This window comes from Sceloporus occidentalis, unplaced genomic scaffold (genome assembly GCF_023333645.1).
Source record: "Sceloporus occidentalis isolate IW3139 unplaced genomic scaffold, rSceOcc1.0.p SCAF_41, whole genome shotgun sequence".
Lineage (NCBI taxonomy): Eukaryota > Metazoa > Chordata > Lepidosauria > Squamata > Phrynosomatidae > Sceloporus > Sceloporus occidentalis.
This window is the reverse complement of record NW_028317021.1, coordinates 6195150-6214327: the sequence shown is the minus strand read 5'-3', so window position 1 is coordinate 6214327 and position 19178 is coordinate 6195150. Positions and strand designations below refer to the sequence as shown.

General features: G+C 44.5%; 1 protein-coding gene across 1 annotated transcript; it reads left to right on the top strand.

The window, feature by feature from the left end:
* Positions 1-323: 323 nt before the first annotated feature.
* Positions 324-19178, top strand: LOC149290064 (protein phosphatase PTC7 homolog). Its single transcript, XM_089489806.1, has 7 exons — positions 324-777; positions 1102-1330; positions 8605-8784; positions 10657-10855; positions 13067-13190; positions 14847-14976; positions 15501-19178. The coding sequence occupies exons 1-7, from the start codon at positions 574-576 to the stop codon at positions 15557-15559; spliced, it is 1125 nt and encodes a 374-aa protein (XP_089345932.1). The 5' UTR covers positions 324-573; the 3' UTR covers positions 15560-19178.

Below are 19178 nucleotides of genomic sequence, written 5' to 3'. Positions count from 1 at the left end.
CTGCTCTCCCCCGCTGCTGGGCGAAAGCGCCCTGGCCTCCAAAGGGCGCCCCTTAAGAGGAGGAGGAGGAGGGGGACGGAGACTACCACGCCCCGGAATGCCGCCGGCTCCTCCCCCTCCTCCGGTCCCTCCCTCTCCTCCCTCTTTCAGAAGGGACAAAACCCAAGCTTCCCAGTGCCGCGCTGCATGCCGGGAGAGGGCGTCTAGGCGCCAAACAACCGGAGCACCCCAGGCGCATGCGCTGGGTGACGTCGGCGCCAGTGGGCATGGCTGCGAACGGCGAAGAGGTAAGAGAAGGGCCAGGGCGAGAGAGGGGGCGGTTCTATGCAAATAAGAAGGCGGCCAGGCAGCCAATGGGAGCCCGAGGGGCCTGGGCCGGGGAAGGCCCGGATGGTGGGGGGAGCGGCTGCGAGGAGGAGGAGGAGGCGGAGCCGACCTTAGCGCGCTCGCCCCGTGGCTTCCTTTCTCCTCGGCTCCTTCTGCTTCTTCCCCGAAGGCAGCGGCGGCGGCGGCGAGCGGGAGAGGAGGCGCGAGAGGAGCGGCCCGGTCCGAGACGAAAGATGGCGGCTGAGCATGACCGGGGGCCGCGGAGAAGCGGCCGGCTGTGAGAGAGAAAGGCGAGGCGAGGCGCCGCCGGGAAGCCGCTGCTCCTGTTGCCGGTGGCGGCGAGGCCCAGGAGAAGGAAGCGGAGGAGGAGGAGGCGGCGGAGGCGGAGGAGGAGGCCCCAGGCGGAGGAAAGGGGAGCCGCGGCCTGAGGGGGCTCCAGCCCAGCCGGAGGTGGGGGCGGGGAAGAGGCCTCAGGGCAGCCGGGAGGGGAAGGGAAGGGAAGGGAAGGGGGTCCTCTTTCTTTCAGGGGCGAGGCCAGGCCATGTGCGGCTGGAGGGCAGGCCCAGCCCAGCCAGAGGGCAAGGGGCCAGCTTAGGGGCTTTGAGGGGGAGAGGGAAAGGGGCAGGGCTCCTCTTGGAGAGGGAGGTCAGCGGAGGGCGAGGAGGGACGGGGCCTTGGCTTGGCTCCTTGCAGCAGCAGCAGCAGCATCGGGTGCCTGAGCCGCCCCTTCTCCTCCTCCTCCTCCTCCTCCTTCTTCCCCGCTTGCCTCCTCAGGCCGTGGGCTGCTGGGCTCCCCGCACCATGTTCTCGGTCCTCTCCTATGGCAGACTGGTGGCCCGCGCCGTCCTGGGGGGCCTCTCTCAGACCGACTCCCGCGACTACAGCCTGGTGACGGCCAGCTGTGGCTTCGGCAAGGACTTCCGCAAGGGCATCCTCAAGAAGGGCATGTGCTATGGCGATGATGCCTGCTTCGTGGCCCGACACCGCTCCGCCGACGTCTTGGGTGAGTGGGCCGGGACTTCTCCCCCTTTCCCCTTGCTTGGAATCTGTTGCCTCAGAGCTTAGTAGGCGACAGATACTGCCAACTATGGTTGCATCCACACTGGAAAAATAACCCAGTTTGGCGCCATGCGCTGGCTCAAGGCGATGGCATTCTGGGAGTTGGAGTTTGTTGTGGGCCCTGAGCGGAGCAGAGCTCCGCTCAGGGCCCACAACAAACTCCAACTCCCAGAATTCCATCGCCTTGAGCCAGCGCATGGTGCCAAACCGAGCATTGAGGCCACAGATGTGTCTCTATGCAGAAAGTTCTTGGCAGTTCACCCGCCGTGACAATGTGGCGGATCGGGGAAGAAAACCTAGCGTTAGCCTTCAAGCTGGAAGGATTTGACGTTGTCCCGCCACTCGGCAAAGCTGTCCCAATCTAAGAAGCAATTGGGAGCGGACTGTTGCCTTTGGCGCACCTTGTGCCCTTGAGCAGGTGAAAGCAAAGTGACATTGAGAGGACGTTCGGATGTCAGATGCCACCTCCCACACACCCCCTGCGCTGGGCTTTCAGCTGCAGCTCTCCAGTGCAATGCAGCTGTGTTGGGTCAGGTGTCACCGGAGCCAAAGGAGCGGCCTGAAGAGCGTGGGCCCTTTGTAGAGAATGGGGCCTTCTAAAGACTGTGCGCAAGGCGAGCTCACGGCAGCAGCCCTTGGTGTTATACGCCAGCTGTTGGCCTTGCTTTCCAACATACATAGTGGTCGTCCCACATGGTTCAGCGTGTTGCCGTTTGCTCACTCAGAGGTTGCTCTTGTGTCTAAAGCGCATTACGTGGATGGTAATTGGAAACATAGCGTTGCCATGGGCGCGTCGTGCCTGTTTGTAATGAGTGAACGCGGAACAAAAATTCAGTCAGCTTGTCAGCGTACCTAGTGTACATTTAAGGGAATGCTGCTAGATGCGAGTGGTGGGGTCATATGAGTACTGAAGAGACACCCCCCATAAAAACCCCAGATCAAACTTTTCCATGCGCCGTAGCTTATCTTTTTCAGCCTTTGTTCTCGAGCTGTAGCTCTTCACTGGGGAAATGTGGCTTTTGCTGTCTCTTCTTTAACACGTGACATAGCTGTTTGTCCTCGTTTTAAAAAAGAATGAGTGTTGGTGGAGAGAGGCAGGGTTTGCAGAATTATTCCATAAGGCATATGCGCTGTGGAGAGGGAAGGCGCTGTGGATGTGTTTCAAATGTGGCACTTCCTGGTTCTGCACTATATTTTAATACTTCTAAGGCATATCTTCTCTCTGGCATGCTTTTTTCTCGACTGCAGGGACTGGAAAACTTTGGCGTTGAAGATGCTTTGCCTCACGCCAGCCCCACCCAGCATAGCCAATGGGGATGGATTATGGGAGTTGCAGTCCAGAACATCTGGAGGACTGAAGGCTCGCCACTCTTATAGTGACCTGTAACAGTAGTTCAGGCCTTGTTGCTGCTTTAGCATTGTGGCTAATATGATAAGAAATGAGTAGTTCTGTAGCATCACATGGAATGAATTTTGAAGAACTGGATTTGGTAGTTACTGCATTGTTGTTACGGCAGACACCTGTGGCTTTTGTACATGGATTTGGCATGGTAACTCTAAGGGATCTGAAGCTACACGAAATCCAGACTAGAAGCATAGGAACCAATCTTCTGTTGAATGATAATGTTGGTCTGTTTAGCCCAGTATTTTCCACTGACTGGCAACAATAGCTCTGCAGGGTTCCAGGCAGGGTTTTGCCAAGCACTTGCTTGGAGATACTGGCGTTGAACCTGGACCTTCTACATGCAAACCCTCAGTGCAGTGCCACTTCCAAGTGGGGAAGCACATGGATAGGCTTTAGCGTGTATTTGTTGCACCTTGGCATTCTTTGTTTGGCTTACTAAATAGCCACCTTTTTATAGTCTTATGTATTTATTACCCTCCCAAGATTGAGTTGCAAGGCATGGTACAACAAAAATTGACAGAAGGATATAATCTGGTATATTTGGTGATGTTGGTGGGCCAGTTTTCTTTGACCCTTACTGATACAGTCCAAGTTTTCTGGCTCTTCTTTCAAGGGAAGGGACCAAAGGACTGCAGGTTAACTCTGGATGGATGATGATAAAGACACAACCTCTTGTTGTCCTGTTTCTCTTTGTTTATCAGTCCTAAAGGGACAAATTTCTAGATGCTCACTTCCCTCTTCTTAAGATACTTTCTGTGAACTATATGATGGCCTAGGTTGGCCCTCTGCCTTGCACACTTGGTATTCATGTTGTTGTTTTTCAGTGCCCTATCCTTTTGTTTGTTTTCTTCATTTTTTCTTCATACATCACATCTCTGAACCATCCACTGGCTCCATCATTGTCCTGCTCTGGATTATTTTAATGTATTATGCTTTGCCATGTTTACAAGCGATCAAATAGAACAGATGACCCACAGCAGCTTTTTGCAGAGTTTTGTTTTTTTATAATAAAAGATTTATAGTACCTTTAGCTAAAGATTGAGCTTCGCATGTTTCATTTTCCATTCAGACCATTCATCTTCCAATGCTTTTTATATTAGTCACTGAGTGTGTTGAGCATGCCAAGAAGTTCTTGGCCTTCTCTTTTGAGAACTTGTGTGGGATGGCTGTGGGTGTGGAGTGGCCACATGAGCCACTCCTGTCTATTGGTGAAACAAACTGGCCCAACTTTCAAGTCAGTCCCTGTTTGACCAGCAGTAAAATAGCTACACATGACCTTTATCTGTTGTGCAATCTGGGAAATGCACCTTGTCACAGACATTTGGCAGTAAGTCCTTTGCAGAGCATGTATAGTGCATTGGCTAATAGTGCAATCTTGTTGCAGCGTTTACTGCTTCTCTGGAAGCCCTATTGAATGCAGTGGGACTAAATTCTGAGCAGGCTCACTCAGGTTTGGGCCATAAGATCATGAGCTTTTGAACCAGTACACCCTCATTTCAAATCTCAGCGCCCTAACCTAACAAGTTGCCATAGGCAAACTATCTTTCTCCTAGCCTCAGCATGCCATGTGCAGCATGGAAGTGCCAGCAGTGGCCATTCTTGCAAGGCTGTCAAAATGCCAGAGGTAGTCAACCCACATCCCTGTTGAAAATTCCTGCACAAACAATGCTGTTGTAAGGTTTGCTAGAGCAGTGCTTTTAATGCGCTCTCTTTACAAATGCTAAGTTAGTGTCATGATTTACTGTGGCCATCCTCATGTGGAACAGTAAATTCTGAAATTGAGCCCTGCTTCACAGGATAGTAAGCCTGGGCTTGTGAAGCCTGAGCTGCTATGTCCTTCACCAGCATCCCCTCATGCCTTCAGTCATAACAGATCATCCTTGGGAACTTGGGAGGTATCAGGGCCTGTGGTGGTAAATGTTTTATTGAGTAAGCGTAAACCACACAGGTGAGCCAGTGTGGCATAGTGGTTTGAGTGTTGGACTATGACTGTGGAGACCAAAGTTCAATTCCCAGCTCGGCCATGAAACCCACTGGGTGAACTTGGGCAAGTCACATGTGCTCAGGGGAAGGCAATGGCAAATGTCCTCTGAACAAATCTTGCCAAGAAAACACCATGATAGGGTCACCAGAAGAAAGTTAGGCAATCAGAGGGATGGTTCCAATGAAGCCAAAAAGGGGAGGACACAAAGCCTTACCCTCAGCTTTCAGCAGATACCCTCAGCATTTTTTTTAAACTGTTTTTATTTTAAAATACTGTGATTATAGGTTTTTGAGTCAGTTAGTATATTGGGCAGTAGTTTTTCTCTGCCAGTTGTGCAGAGTGCTCACAGTACAAACACACATATGGTTGGGCTTTTTCACCGTATCATAAAATCCTATAATGGGCATTTTAAGTAAGATGACATTCCAGCCCTGTTAGTCATTTTAAGGAGCCCCAAAACAGTGCTATTTTAAAAAGAGGATATTACATGAAAAGATCAGGGAAATGTTTGCTGAAAGATGAGAGAATAATTCTGTATGTAAAACCCGGTTGACATTAACTATTTTAACACACATACTCTCAATCCTTTTAGTGCCTTCTGCTATTTTAGTGATGCTGCATGTATTTTCCTGTTTAGAGTAGTTCCCAGCTTCACATGTAGCCAAGTCTCCAAAGTGTGCCAGAAAATAGAGTTCTGGCAAGGAGACGTATGAAAAATGTTGGACATTCTATTTTATCCATTTATATCCTTCTTTCAGTCAGATTACAACCTCACCTGACCTTCTCCCTGTAGATGATTGTTTTGGACTTCTAGTGGTTGTTTGTCCTCAAATTCTACTCGCCGTCCACTCTAAGCTGATTCTGCCTTACTTCAAAGAAAATATATTTTAGGAATGTGTCTTGGGTTTTTCCTCCTACCGTTAATGCCTGGCTATTTTGGAGGTCAACAGCCACCCCCAGAATGTGATCTTTCCAGCTTGAAACAACATTGTAGCTGTGGCTTAATCCTGTGCATGCCTAAATGCGTGTTTATATGTGCCTTCAAGTCTCCTGTCGACTTATGGCAACCCCATGAATTTCATAGCATTTTTAAGGCAAGGAATTCTCAGAGGTGGTTTTGCCAGTTCCTTCCTCTGAAATACAGCCTACAGCACCTGAGATTCCTTGGTGGTATCCTATCCAAGTACTAACCAGAGCTGACTTTGCCTGGTTTCCAAGATCAGACAGGATCTGGCACCTTTTGGGTATTTAGGCAGCTTGCATGCCTAACTAATAAGCTGTATTTAGTTCAGTGAGGCTTACCGCTTGATAGGTGTCTGTAGGATTTGCCTACTCTGTCTTTCTTCAAAGTGATCCTGAAACTATACACTGGTGCCTTTCCTCTTACCTATACTGCCTGTATTTCAGATCACCGCCTCCTCCTTTTTTCCCCTTCAAAGCAAGACTCACCAATGGAAACAAGCCTTCCAACTTGCTGCCTCTTTGGCGGGGGGGGGGGGGATGATATAGGTTGAAGGACAGTCTGTGAGGAATTAAGCAATTATTCTTTTAGGATAAAAGGAAGTTGGGTGTCAGAATCTCACTTGAACTGTGCCATTATGCAATCCTTTTGCTAAGCTGTCCTTGGGAATGCTGGATAGATAGGTGACATAATGGTACAGACAATAAAGCCCTGCGTAAGGGCAGATGCTTTGCAGTGCTAGCTGCATAATTGTAAAAAGCACTTTTACCAGTACCTGGTTTTCTAGTACTTTGAGAAAGTCTTGCCTTTTAGAGTACAGTGGACCCTTCCCATCTGTGAGGTTTGGTTTCTGCACCTCACCGTGGATGGGGAAAAATGCAGATGGTCATGTCCCATATTATTCAATAGGCAGCGGCATGTGTGCATCCCTATGGCTATGCTTTTGTTGTACACCACTGTGATCGAATTTGGAATAGCGGTATATAAATAAAATTTTATTTATTATTATTATTATTATTATGCTGCCATTGAATAATATGGAGTATGGCAAGCCATAGTTGCTCTGGTCCATCGATTGCTAGCCCATTGATGTGCACTGTGACGGTGTTTAATCAGAGAGAGAAAGGAGGACAGGTGCCCTTTTCTCTGGTTAGATAAAAGGCAAGCATCCTTGTCATTTGTAAATAGCTTGCATGAATGGGAATGCAAAACCTCGATTGGCCACCCTAGGTGCTGGGTAACTGGGAAGGCTCAGCAGCATTTCTGTGGCTGCCAACGCAAGCATCTGATTGCATTCTACTCTTTTGGGAGCCTTTTGGGATCTTTAACTCAGGCTCATCAGATTTGCTTTCTGGGTTGTCTTAATGTAAGCAGACCTAAGGAGGGGGCTGAGGCTCTGTGACTGACGCACAAACTGCATGTAACCAGACAGTACCTCTGGGAACTGCAGGTATAGCTTTGTGACTGGAAAACAGTTCAAAGCAGTAATGGCCACTTATGCTGAAGAGACAATATCACTCTGCCCTTGAGAAATGATTGTATTCTTCCTTTCATGTCTCTTTAGAAGTTTCAGTGAGTGTATATGAAATGCATGGAGAGAGAGAAAAATAACGGTTTCTTGTAATGTGGTGCTTTCTTTAGAAATATGGCTGTCAGCAGCTTATTCACCCTTGTAATTTACTTTGAGGCACATGTTCTGTGCTGCTTGTCTCTTGCCTGCTCTGCTACACATTGCTGCTCTGCATGTGCTGGATTCCGAACCATTGAAACCAGAAGACCTGCTTTGTATTTGCTTGTACAGGCTCTGTTGTTCCACATCTTGTTGAGAGAATTAATGTGCATTTCCTGAAGCAGAAGAAAGGAGTGGCGTTTCTTGGCTTTCAGGGTTTCACATTGTGCTTCCTCTTCTGTTACACAAGGTGATGGTAATATTTGTCTTTCATTGTTGCAATGTGTGGCCTAACAATTGGTGTCTAGGAGTCTGTGGACTATTTTTGGGAGAAATCTGATTAATGCTGATGTCAGAGTCTGGCTGTAACATGTTGACAGATTACATAGTTCATGCCAAGGTCAATGCTGAACCCTCCATCTCCATTTCAACTGGCATCCTAAGTGAAGGGCAGTCTGCAGATGAACCAATTTCTCCTTTTGCACCAAATTAATTTTCACTTCATGGACAGAGGTTAGCCGCTTTCTCTTCCAAGGCAGCTCTGTCAGAGGGAGACTTTCTGATCTGCGAAAAAGTGACTCATCCTGCATCCTGAATAATTAACGTGAGCTGCACTCTTTCTATAAAATGCCATTTCGTGCAGCCTCACGAGCAGCTCCTGAAACAAATGCTATAGAAACATCATCAGGGTTTCTTCAGTAGGTGGCTTGTCAGTATTTAATAATATCTCTGAGAATATTGCTGATGCCACAGTCTTGTAGTAACGGGGCTCTGGAAAAAAATGTTTAGCGATTTGCCTTTTCTAAAAAGCTTTGCCTGTTGTATTCTCCTAAGTCAGAATTGCCCTAATGGCAACATGATGCAGTGGAAAAACATTTGGGTGATTTTCAATAAAGAGAGGTGGTAACTATTCTGATGACAATGTGAAGTGCTATTCTTGATCTCCATGAACACTGTCCAACACTTTATTTGAGGCTTTAGCAGTCAGAACTGACTAGGTATGTCACTGCTTCTTGCTCTTGTCTATTGCTTTGGGAGTGTGACTAGTATAGAAAGCCTCCTTTAGAAATATCTGTTGCAACTGAGCCTAATTAAACTTTAACCAGCTTTGCACTTTCATATAAATGTTCTCCTTTGTATTTATGCAGAAGAATTTATCCATATTAAATATACATTCATTCTCTCTTTTTTTCCCTTAGGGGTAGCAGATGGCGTTGGTGGCTGGCGGGACTATGGTGTTGACCCTTCTCAGTTCTCAGGGACTCTCATGCGCACTTGTGAACGCTTGGTAAAAGAAGGACGGTTTGTACCAAGCAATCCTGTTGGGATTCTTACCACAAGCTACTGTGAGCTGCTGCAGAACAAAGTACCTTTGCTTGGTAAGCTCAGCAGTTCCATTCCCCCTCTCAGTCTTTTTGATGCTTTGTCTTGGTCAGCCTTGCTTGTGTTAGTCTTGAGAGCCATGGGCAGTATGTGAGAAAATGACCTCAGAAGATCCCAGGTCTTGTCTCCCCACTTGACTCAAATTCATGATGTGGGCTGGGTAGACCTGGTTCTTGAAAGCTCAGCCCCCTCCCTCCATTTGCAGTAGAGGGTTCATATTAATCCTAAAAGGTTTGATCCATAGTGCAGTCTGTCTAATTGGTTGGTGTTTTTATCGTGAACCACTTTGGGATATATTAAAATGAAACCTGGTATATAAATGCTGGAAATCAAGAAGAAAAATATGAAAAGAACAGTCGCTTATTGGCTTTATTATGACCAACAAAAAGACTGCAGAGCAATGAGCAAACTTCTGAGTTACCCTGAATTCTTCTTCAGGCTCTGCATTAGTCAAAATCAGAACAAAAAAGATGTTCCTGATCATGATGCAAAGTTTGCAGTTGGTAATAGCCTTAAGATGGTTTGGCTAAGAGAACCTTTTGAATGCTCTTAAGTGCTGGTTAAACCCATTATCCTTGACACATCCGCTGTCCTTCATGTGGCTCCAAAATGGAATGTTATTTTAGGAGGTGGGGTACGTTGGTAAAAACTATAAAATCTTCTTTTGAAATTGTGGTGACTGACGTACCTTATCAATACAGGACTGGCTCCAAATGCAGGCAGATGTATGTGCATTTGGGGAAGCAAATTACCAAAGGTTTGAATCTGAAACTCTTTAAAGATTTGTTTTCAGAGTTTCGGTTCTTCATATATTGAGTGTACATTCCGGAACTCCATTAGTTCCTCCATGTTGCTCCAGTGCCGCCTTTTTCATGGCCTAGACAATATGGATATGGTACTTTGGAAAAATTCATTTTCCCATTGGGAATGTGGTGAATTTTGCAGCCTGTGTGCCACCAGTGTCCACTTCTGATGTTCATGTAGCTGTCTTTAAAGTTATGAGGGGAGGGTGGTAAGACACGGGGCAAAAGGTTGTAGCAGGGGGTGCTTCAGGGTAAGGCCAGGCAGCCATGCTCTCTTCACGAGTATGCCATTCTGTCTCCCTGTTGTGTCCTCATTGAGGTCTTTTGGGAATTTCCTTCTTGTCTCCCAGGGTATTCCTTATCTAGAGAACTTGGATAATTCTGCAGAGCTTGAGGGCTTCCCTGAACATTCTCACAATTCCTTGTTTCTCAGTTTTGGCTACCATTGAGTTAGAACTCAGCTATTGAATTGGCTGTTGTGAGGGGCCATGGCGGCCAGAATTTGGCCGTCTCTTGGTTGCTCTTAAGAATCAGCTGAGTGAATGGAAACGGACAACCTTTTGCACAATAAGTGCAAATTACTTGTCCTGCTACACATGCTTCTCACCTGACCTTAGCTTCTCTGCCAGGAGGTCTCTCTAAACATGGAAGCTATATTTAGCTAACCTCGGCTGAGCTCAGAAAGAGTCAGTCCATTTTTATTGCCCACCTAAAGAATGAACATCAGCTGTCGAAGTTTCCCTTTGGTGTCAGCTCAGACACTGCACATTCTGCTTAAATGGTTCCTTGTATCTAATTACGTAATGGCTGTTCGCATGCGAAAGCCCTAACTAAACTGGAAGCTTAGTGTCCTCTTACGGAAAAGGTTAGTCCAATTTATCTAGACTTTCCCAGTTCACATGACCACCGAGACTCAGTGCTCAGTACGATGTCATAGTCCAACATTCAAACCACTGCACCAAGCTGGCTTCAAAAGAGCTTGTGGGTCCCCTTCATTAAAAATAAAAGCTGTTGCATTTATGGTTTTCTTCATTTTTTAAAAAAAAAATCTAAACTTTTTTCCAGGGAGTAGCACAGCTTGTATTGTAGTTCTGGATCGGACAAGTCATCGTCTACACACAGCAAACTTGGGGGATTCAGGATTTTTAGTAGTCAGAGGTGGAGAAGTAGTGCATCGATCGGATGAACAACAACACTACTTCAACACTCCGTTTCAACTGTCAATAGCCCCACCAGAAGCTGAAGGAGTTGTCTTCAGTGACAGGTGAGCCTTTTTTGCGTGGATGGTCACGGTTAGCATGTGCCAAAACGCAATACAATTGTGTTGGGTAGGTCCCTAGAGAGTTGTCAGGGAACATCATATCCCAGGAAGTGTGCAACTCAGTTTTCCCACACAAGGGGGACTGATTTCCACTTAGACATCATCTGATGTTTAGCCCATTAATTTCTCATATGTACAGGCTTTTTCTTCTGTTTTGGCAATTTCATCCTGGCCATGTCCTGCTGCAGAATAGTGAACAAAAGCCATAAGGTGTGAAATGCGCTTTTATGCTCAGAGACTTTGTTGTTGCACTTAAAAGTGTATGTTCTTCCTAGCATGCCTTTGGTGAACAGAGTGGTCAGTAGAGAGAAGGGTACCCCCCTCCTTACAGAGGAGGGTGTACATGTGTGGGATGTGGAATATTTCTCATCTGCCCTTGATTCTTTTATGTTCTGAAACTTGGCTTTACAAAAGCAATTTTATATTGGCCATGTCCTGAGTCATGGCATGAGGAAAACAACTATAGTATGTAGCACCTTTTTGTGGCAGAGTCTGCTACATTTGTGCCTTTGACTTTTCTGTTTGAAAATATTTTTGAGGACCTCAGCCTCAAATAAAAAGTTGAGTATTTCCCTCCTTGCTTGTCAAGTGAAACTACTGTTATGTGTTGCCATTGGAAATATTGAGTTGGCTTTAGGGAGTTCACTTGACTTAAAAGCGAAACAAAGTTCCTCTTCAAATGGTTTAGAGCCTGCATAACTGGCTGGCAGAGAGTCAGTGCTGAATGCTAACATCTGTTATGGCTGGCTGTGCGCTTGCAGCAAGAGGCAAATGATAGACATGGTGCTTGAGGGGTATGGGAGCTGTAGTTCCAGTGCACAGTTCTAGTTATGTTGAGTCAGTTCAGCAAATGAACCTGATTGAGTTGACCTTCATGCTGTCCACGTTTGGCTTTCAACACGAAGCACGCTGCTGCTGTCATGCTCTCTTGTTCATTTTGGGGACCTCCTTTTTTGCTTGTCAGATTTGGATTGGGAATCTGCTAATTTTGCATACTCAGGCAGTGAGGTAGCAAATACTTGAAGCATGTGACTGTAGCTTGTATTTCAGTACAGTTAAAAGTTTCCAGCAGTTCATCGTGCCCAATCAAAATGATCAAAACTCCCTTTTGGCGGAACACCAAGCTCTAGGATGGAGCGTTGGAAAAGCACATTCTGTTCAATAGGGAATAGCAGCTTTAAAAGGGTACACTACCCATGGACCTGGAGCAAGATTTCTGTTCCACCCCTTTCAGGGCAAGGCCTTTTGAACCTCCCTGGGCAGAATTTGCAAAATGAAGTGTGGATGGGTGGGGAATACACTCTGTTGGACTGTCATGGAATCACAACAAAGTGGTTTTACTGTATATTCTGCAGAGTTCTTGTACTTCATGGTAATGAGCATATAAAACAAATGCATCTGAGGAAGTAGACTGAGGTCTACGAAAGCTTCTGCTGCCAACTTTTCTTTCAGCTAGTCTCAAAGGTGCTACAAGATCTCTCTACATACTGATTCCACAGACTGACACGGCTATATCTTTGAATCCTGATTTGTTGTATCTAATGAACAGGCCTTTAAGCAGTGTAGACCTGCTTGCCTTCCTTTGCTCAAATCCAACCCTGTGGGATAGGACTGGTTAACTGAAGAGTATGGGGCCTGTTCCTGCATTATTTTCCACTCCTACAACCCATAGCTGTCTGCTCTTAGGAAACCAGAAAATACCAAAAGTCATTCCTAGGTTCCAAAAATTCTCTCTTAAATAAGTGGAAGGAATCGCAGACAAGTAAGAGAATCATGTCTCCTGGATGTCTCTGGAAGTATGACTCTCACTCTCAATTCAATGGATGTCCCTGAGGCCCATAACAAATAACTAAGTTATTTTTCAAAAAACAAAACCATACTAAGTAGGGTTTTCTATAAGGCTGTAGTTCCATACATGCTACCTGAGTGTCAGTTCCAGTACTTTTAGATAAAGGGCATCAGATTGCGGCCTTACAAAACCCGAGTTCAGTTAGACTTATTCCTGACATGACATGAACCAGATTGCACAGTCAATCTCTGAATGTCACCTCAGGAGCAGCATGAAGTGAGCAGCTAGTGATGTTCTTGCCATCTTGCAGGTTAAGCTTTGACCTAAGGACCATTGGAAAATGTTCACTGTCATTGTTTTCACAGCCCAGATGCAGCAGACAGTACTACCTTTGATGTCCAGCTGGGAGATATCATTCTGACAGCCACAGATGGGCTCTTTGACAACATGCCTGACTATATGATCCTCCAGGAGCTAAAGAAACTAAAGGTAACCAGGAATGTGTTGTTCAGGCTTGCAGTATGATGTACAGAGCAATAGGGAACAAGTAAAGACAGCAGCAGTAATATGATTTGCATAGTCAGTATGTCTGAACCACTTTATGGATGTTAACTTGTTAGCCTTGCAACCGTCTTCTTTGTTGCTGTTGTGTTTTTTCAAGTTGATTCTGACTTAGGTTTGCCTTAGGGTCTCCATATCACAGGGTTTTCTGGAGCTCAGAGGGTGTGACTTGTCAAAGGCCACTCAGTGGGTTTCCATGGCTGAGCAAAGGGAATTTGAACCTTGGTCTCCTGAGTCATAGTCCAACACTCAAACCACTACACCATGAAGGCTCTCCAACAGTCCTCTAACATAGGCCAATATCATGGCAATGAACGGTTTGAGAACAGGTTGTCCAACAGCACCCAGTGAGTTGATGGCACCAGAGACATTCAAAACAAGGACGCCTGGATTCAGAGCTTCAGTCCTTAGCCACCACACCACTTTTTGTAGGAGAGGCTAGACTTTCTGTCTTTTTGGTGATGACAGAACCATTGGATGCAGATGATCAAGAGTTCCATCTGTTCACGAGGATTTGAATGGTGGCTTACTTTATTGGGCTAAGAACCAGTTGGGTGTCTTTTACAGGCTGTGCATTCTGGCTGCTTTTTGTAATGTCACTTATTGAGAGCATGCTTGTTTGGGAAAGCTTCCTGGAAAGCTTTCAGTATTGCAAGCCATCACAACATCTTTAGAAAGCACTTGGTGAGAATTAGTAACCAGGCTGAAGTCAATGCAGGGAGGAAACCTTCTCAGTTGTGCTTGTTTGATGACGTTGGGGGAGTGCGGAGGTTGTGGGTTGTGCATATAATCAAGGATCCTGCTTGACCTCTTACTTCCCCCCAACCTACACTGAGTCTGGTGTCCTCTGGCCAAAAGCACATCAGTCCAGGAAGAGAGGCTGGGACTTGCTCAAGGGCTTCCCGGGGAGAAAGGACCCATTTCTTTCTCTTGCTCTCCCTTCGCCTCACTTTCATGCACAGCTGCCTCTTGAGTGTATTTTACTCATGGAGTTTTCAGCCACATTAGGAATCTGTGTCTGAGGATTGGACAGTGTGCAAGAAATCAAGTGTGTGGTGCCAGGATGGGCCAGTGTCCTTATGAATCTGTCTTGTGAGATTGGGTGCCACCTACAGGCAAGCTTAAATTTGGGAATATCCCCTACAGATAAACCTTCCCATCACTGGTCTACAGAGTTGCACTGTTGTAGTGAAATAATAACCAGTAAGCCACATTCTTGCCAACACTGTAGTAGTGTTGCCATTGCATCCTGTGATTGTGTATCCTCCTTAAATTCTCTCCAATTTTTTCTTTGCTAATACAGTAAGGAGGCCACTGAGTGCTGGGTACAGGTTAAAAGTTGGTTTAGAGTCAAAGACAAGCTTGACATTTCAGCCAGCCACACTCCAACACCATGTAATACCCAGGAGACTTAAAAATACATGCTTCCAAGTCAAGTGCAGCTTCCCATAATTTCTGCCAGCGGGTCTAGTTGTAGAGGCAAGATGTAGAGTTTGTGCTTCTTCTTGTAGTATTGTTACACATTTGTCCTTTTTCTAACACAAAAGAAAATTAACATGCTTTTTTCTGCTCTTCTCAATTCAGAATTCAAATTACGAAAGCATACAACAGACAGCAAGAAGTATTGCTGAGCAAGCTCATGAACTGGCATATGATCCAAATTACATGTCTCCCTTTGCACAGTTTGCATGTGACAATGGACTGAATGTAAGAGGTAAGGATTCTAGTTGTCCTGGGGAAAGCAAAGCACGATCTCATGGTTTTAGGCTAGTATTTGTTTCAACATCCTGAAACACTAAGTCATCCCATGTAGCAGAATGAGATACTGGCTAGTAATTAGAGTGGCAAAGGAATGAGCCAACTGATTTCAGAGGTGCTACAAAATGTGGAGCTAGGGCCCATCGTCTTCTCACCCACATTATAAACTGCTACACGTTTGTAACTGCCCCTGTATTTTGCAGGAAAGCAGACTGCATTTTATTGGCACTTGTAAATGTAATGCCATTCTCTTGGCAATTGAGAGGGAGAGAAAAAGTGGTCTTATTGTGGCATCAGACTTTTCAAAAAGTTTCTCTGGCAGAATTCAATAGGGAATTTTGAAGGATCCTACCCCACTTTTATGGAGAGTGTTAACCTTTCAGTTTCTGTTCCTCCCCTTTCTTGGATTGTGTTTATGACTGTTCAGCCTGTGCTCCTGAAGATAACATCTAAATATCTTTTTTCCCTTTTATTTGGCAGGTGGAAAACCAGATGACATCACCGTCCTCCTTTCAATAGTAGCTGAATATACAGACTGATGGGCTGAAAGCATCAGCTGTTGATGACTTGCGTGTTTCCTACCGTTCCAGCTTCATACATACTGTTTCCTGCTGGCAGGATGTCTTTCTCTGCAGCTGATCTCAGTGGCTATTATGTGTTCCATCCATTGCCTGTTTTAAGATGCAGTCAAGATCTCCATCAAAACCGACTACTAGAATACACTGGGGTACATCTGCCAGCAAGAAATGAAAATTTCAATACTTGAAGCTTGTCTTTTCAAAGTTCAGTAGTAATTATTGTGTAGTAGTGGGGAAGGGAGGGGGATAATCATGGTTATGGCGCTGAAGAAAGTGAGCAGCAAATAAGTAGAAATTGGCGGTCATTCAAAACTAGATATGTTGTTTAACATCGACAAGGAGAATCTCCATGAGGGCACAGTTACCTTGCTGTAGAAAATGCCCATTTTTTTAATCTCCAAAAGGTCACAAAGCATTGTGTAACGAGCATGGTATGTTTAAATTATATTTGAGGCTTGTTTTTATATGAATTCTTCAGAGGCTGTTGAGTGCACTGAGCCTCTTGGTATATGTGGTGTTAGCCCAGGAACTTTGTCTGTTACCGAATTTTGAATCACAGATTTAGTTTGTGAAATGTGTTGTGTATGTGAGTGAGTGAATGAGTGTGTATGAGTATGTGTCTGTAAGAGAATAGTGAGAGTAGAAAGGTGCTTAACTGTTATCATACAGCTGGATGTTTGGCATATCCTTTATTCACATGGGGCTCTCTGCTAGCTGGATTTTTCCTTTGAGAAAATAACTTTCTAAAGCTCTTTCTATTGTAGTGAAATCTGAAGAAGCCAGGGTGCTGAGAATTTGGGATGGCATGTGTGCAAAGTATCCTGATCTGGCTTTATATGTTGCAGTAGCTATGAATGGTGGGATACATTTAGGTGATGGGTCCTTGGCTCTGAATCTTTCTGAGTTTAAGGAATGTTTTAGTGTCTTTAAAAACATGCCTCTGCTTGTACTCTTGCAACAAGAATAACTGCACATGTGCAAAAAAAACCCCACACATGAATGAGCAGCATTGACATTGTAGTAGTCGGTATATAGGATTTCCAGAGTGAACTTCAATGATGTTTACAGGTATCTAATAGCCATTTTGCAATATGACATTTGTTTCCATTTACATTCAGTCCAGTTTCTTCAGTAGCTACAACCTTCCCTCCTCTTTTTTTAAAAAAAACATCATGTAAAAACAGATAGCTGTAAAGATATATATATTTTGGTCAGTTTTTCATAACTTTTTTGCTGGTAGAAAAGTACTTAGAAATGAAAAGCCATGTTTTATATAGCAGTTGGTTAATGTTGATGTTTAGATGATGAGCTTGGCCAGTAAAGAAATCTTAACCTTTTTTAAAAACATGAAAAGGGGGATTTACTGCCAGGTTTATTGTATTAAAACTGTACGTTTGAGGTTACCTCAGCCTGTTTTAAATATTTTTTGTGGTTGTACTGTATATTTGCATAATTGTGTCAAGCTTTTATTTATAATTATGTAACATGTACCATGTACATGTCACTATTTCAATGCATCCTTCTTCTAACAGTCATTTCATTTACCATGAGAATGGGCGAAATAATTTGGAAGCTCGTTGATCTACCTTTTTTAAAATTGGCATGATGATTTTTCTTAAATCACCTTTAATTTTTTTTTTGTCAGAATGCCTTAACCATTTAGCTTGACAAATTTTTTTGGGCATGGATACAGGGTGGAATAAAATAAAATGAAGAAAATCATAGTGCTATGATTCAAAGATGTGGCAAACAGTAACTTTGCACAAACCATTTCAATCCCTTGTACTACTTACCACTGAACAAATTGTACCTGTGTATGTTCAATTAGAAGGAATGTATAAATGCTGCAGTACCGATATCTTTGTTTCTGCTTTGCCAGAGGAGCAGTTGCCCTTAATTTGAATTTATTTTGCATTTTTCATTTGCCAATGTTCACTGTTGCAGTTCCTCCTCATTAGAATAAGCACTGTTGAGTTTTACTGACCGCACCTTCCAGTTGCTGCCCCATCCCTTTGGCTTTGGCCTGCCCCTGAATTGGTGCCTCGGTAGAGCAGGACAGTCTCCCTGCTGCTTCAGAATCTCTTCCAGCCTTGCTGTGGGTGCCCATCCATTGAACAGGTGCAGAGCGGACGGTGCTTCTTTGGCATCCTCCAGTGGTCATGGCCTCTAGCTTTTTGCCCTGTGTAGTGTCAGGGATCTTGAATCCTACCCCCAAGTAGTTGAACTGGAACACTTGGTGGGGTTCACTTTATTGGCCTTGCTTTGCCTACAGCGCTTTCTAGTTGAGCAGTCTGTATAAAGCCATTTGTCTCTTACATTTTTTATGATGATCAAATTGAGTTTTTAAACTTGCAGATACTTCAGTCCCCCTTCCCATCACTGGACACCAAAGACCAGTACAGTTTATAGCTTTTTGCCATCTATTTTTTAAAGCAATACTGTATTATAAAGAATTACTATTTCTATGGCACGCTTGATTTTTTTTCCATATTAAGATGTGCACTCAAACATAAAACCTAATTTCTTCCTATGAACTTAAGCTGTCTGCGCACAAATTTTTTTACAAAAGAAGGCAAGACTTAAAAACCCTTTTATCAGTTCTCAAAAGCAGTAGCATGTTTCCTAGGAACTTGACTGGTGTTCTGATTTGGTATAGAGAAGGCATTCCATTTTGTGTTCTCTTAAATTGGGGAAAAACAGAAGTGGAAGCTGAAGAGAAATCAAACATCAGAATTGCTTTATAGAGAATCTGGAAGAACCAACTTTGCATAGCATTAACCTGCTTTACCTAGTAATCTTGTAGCAGCTGTATGACTTGCCTGCTGGTAATGTCTGCAGTTGGGTTACTACATATGAGGTAGATTACTATGATGATATCCATATTAATGAAGGAGCTTGAAGTCCATGGTTCCTTATTATTTTAACTGTCATTGGGAGAACTGAAACATCCTGCATTGGGTTAAAACTTGCACTGAATGGAACACCATAAACCAAATGACCCTGCAGGTTCCCTCCCTTGTTGCCCTTGAGGGTTGGGAACTTTCCAGATCAGTGGGTGAGATGGTGCTCCAGGGGCAAAATGCAATCTGCAAAGACTGCTGTCATGCCCTGCCCTTTCCCTCCAGTGGAGAGCCTTTGCTGGATGCCAGTTCCTCCTGCAAATTGAAGGGGCTCTTCTGTTTCTGGAGGGGTAGCTCTGGATCCAAGCCCCTGTTTCCCTTCAAAAGTTGTGATTTCTGCAACAAATAATAAGATAGGAAAAAGCACCCTCAATCACAGAATGGTCCAGTGAAAAGAAAGACACTGTGATTGGAATTGCTATTTGGGTAGTGGGTTGCTTTTTCCATAGGAAATTGGATTAAAGGTAGACATGGATTTTTTTTTATCTGGCAAAGATAGCTGATCTAATGAGGATGCTTTTTTCTTGTTAAATGAGACTATCATTACCTGTGCTTACCTAAAAGGCAATTATGTGAATTGGATGTCTGAAGTATAATTTGTGCAAGAATAGTATCTGTAAATACATTTAAATGAACTAAAGATATTTAATAAATATAGTATTTATACAATACATGTGTGT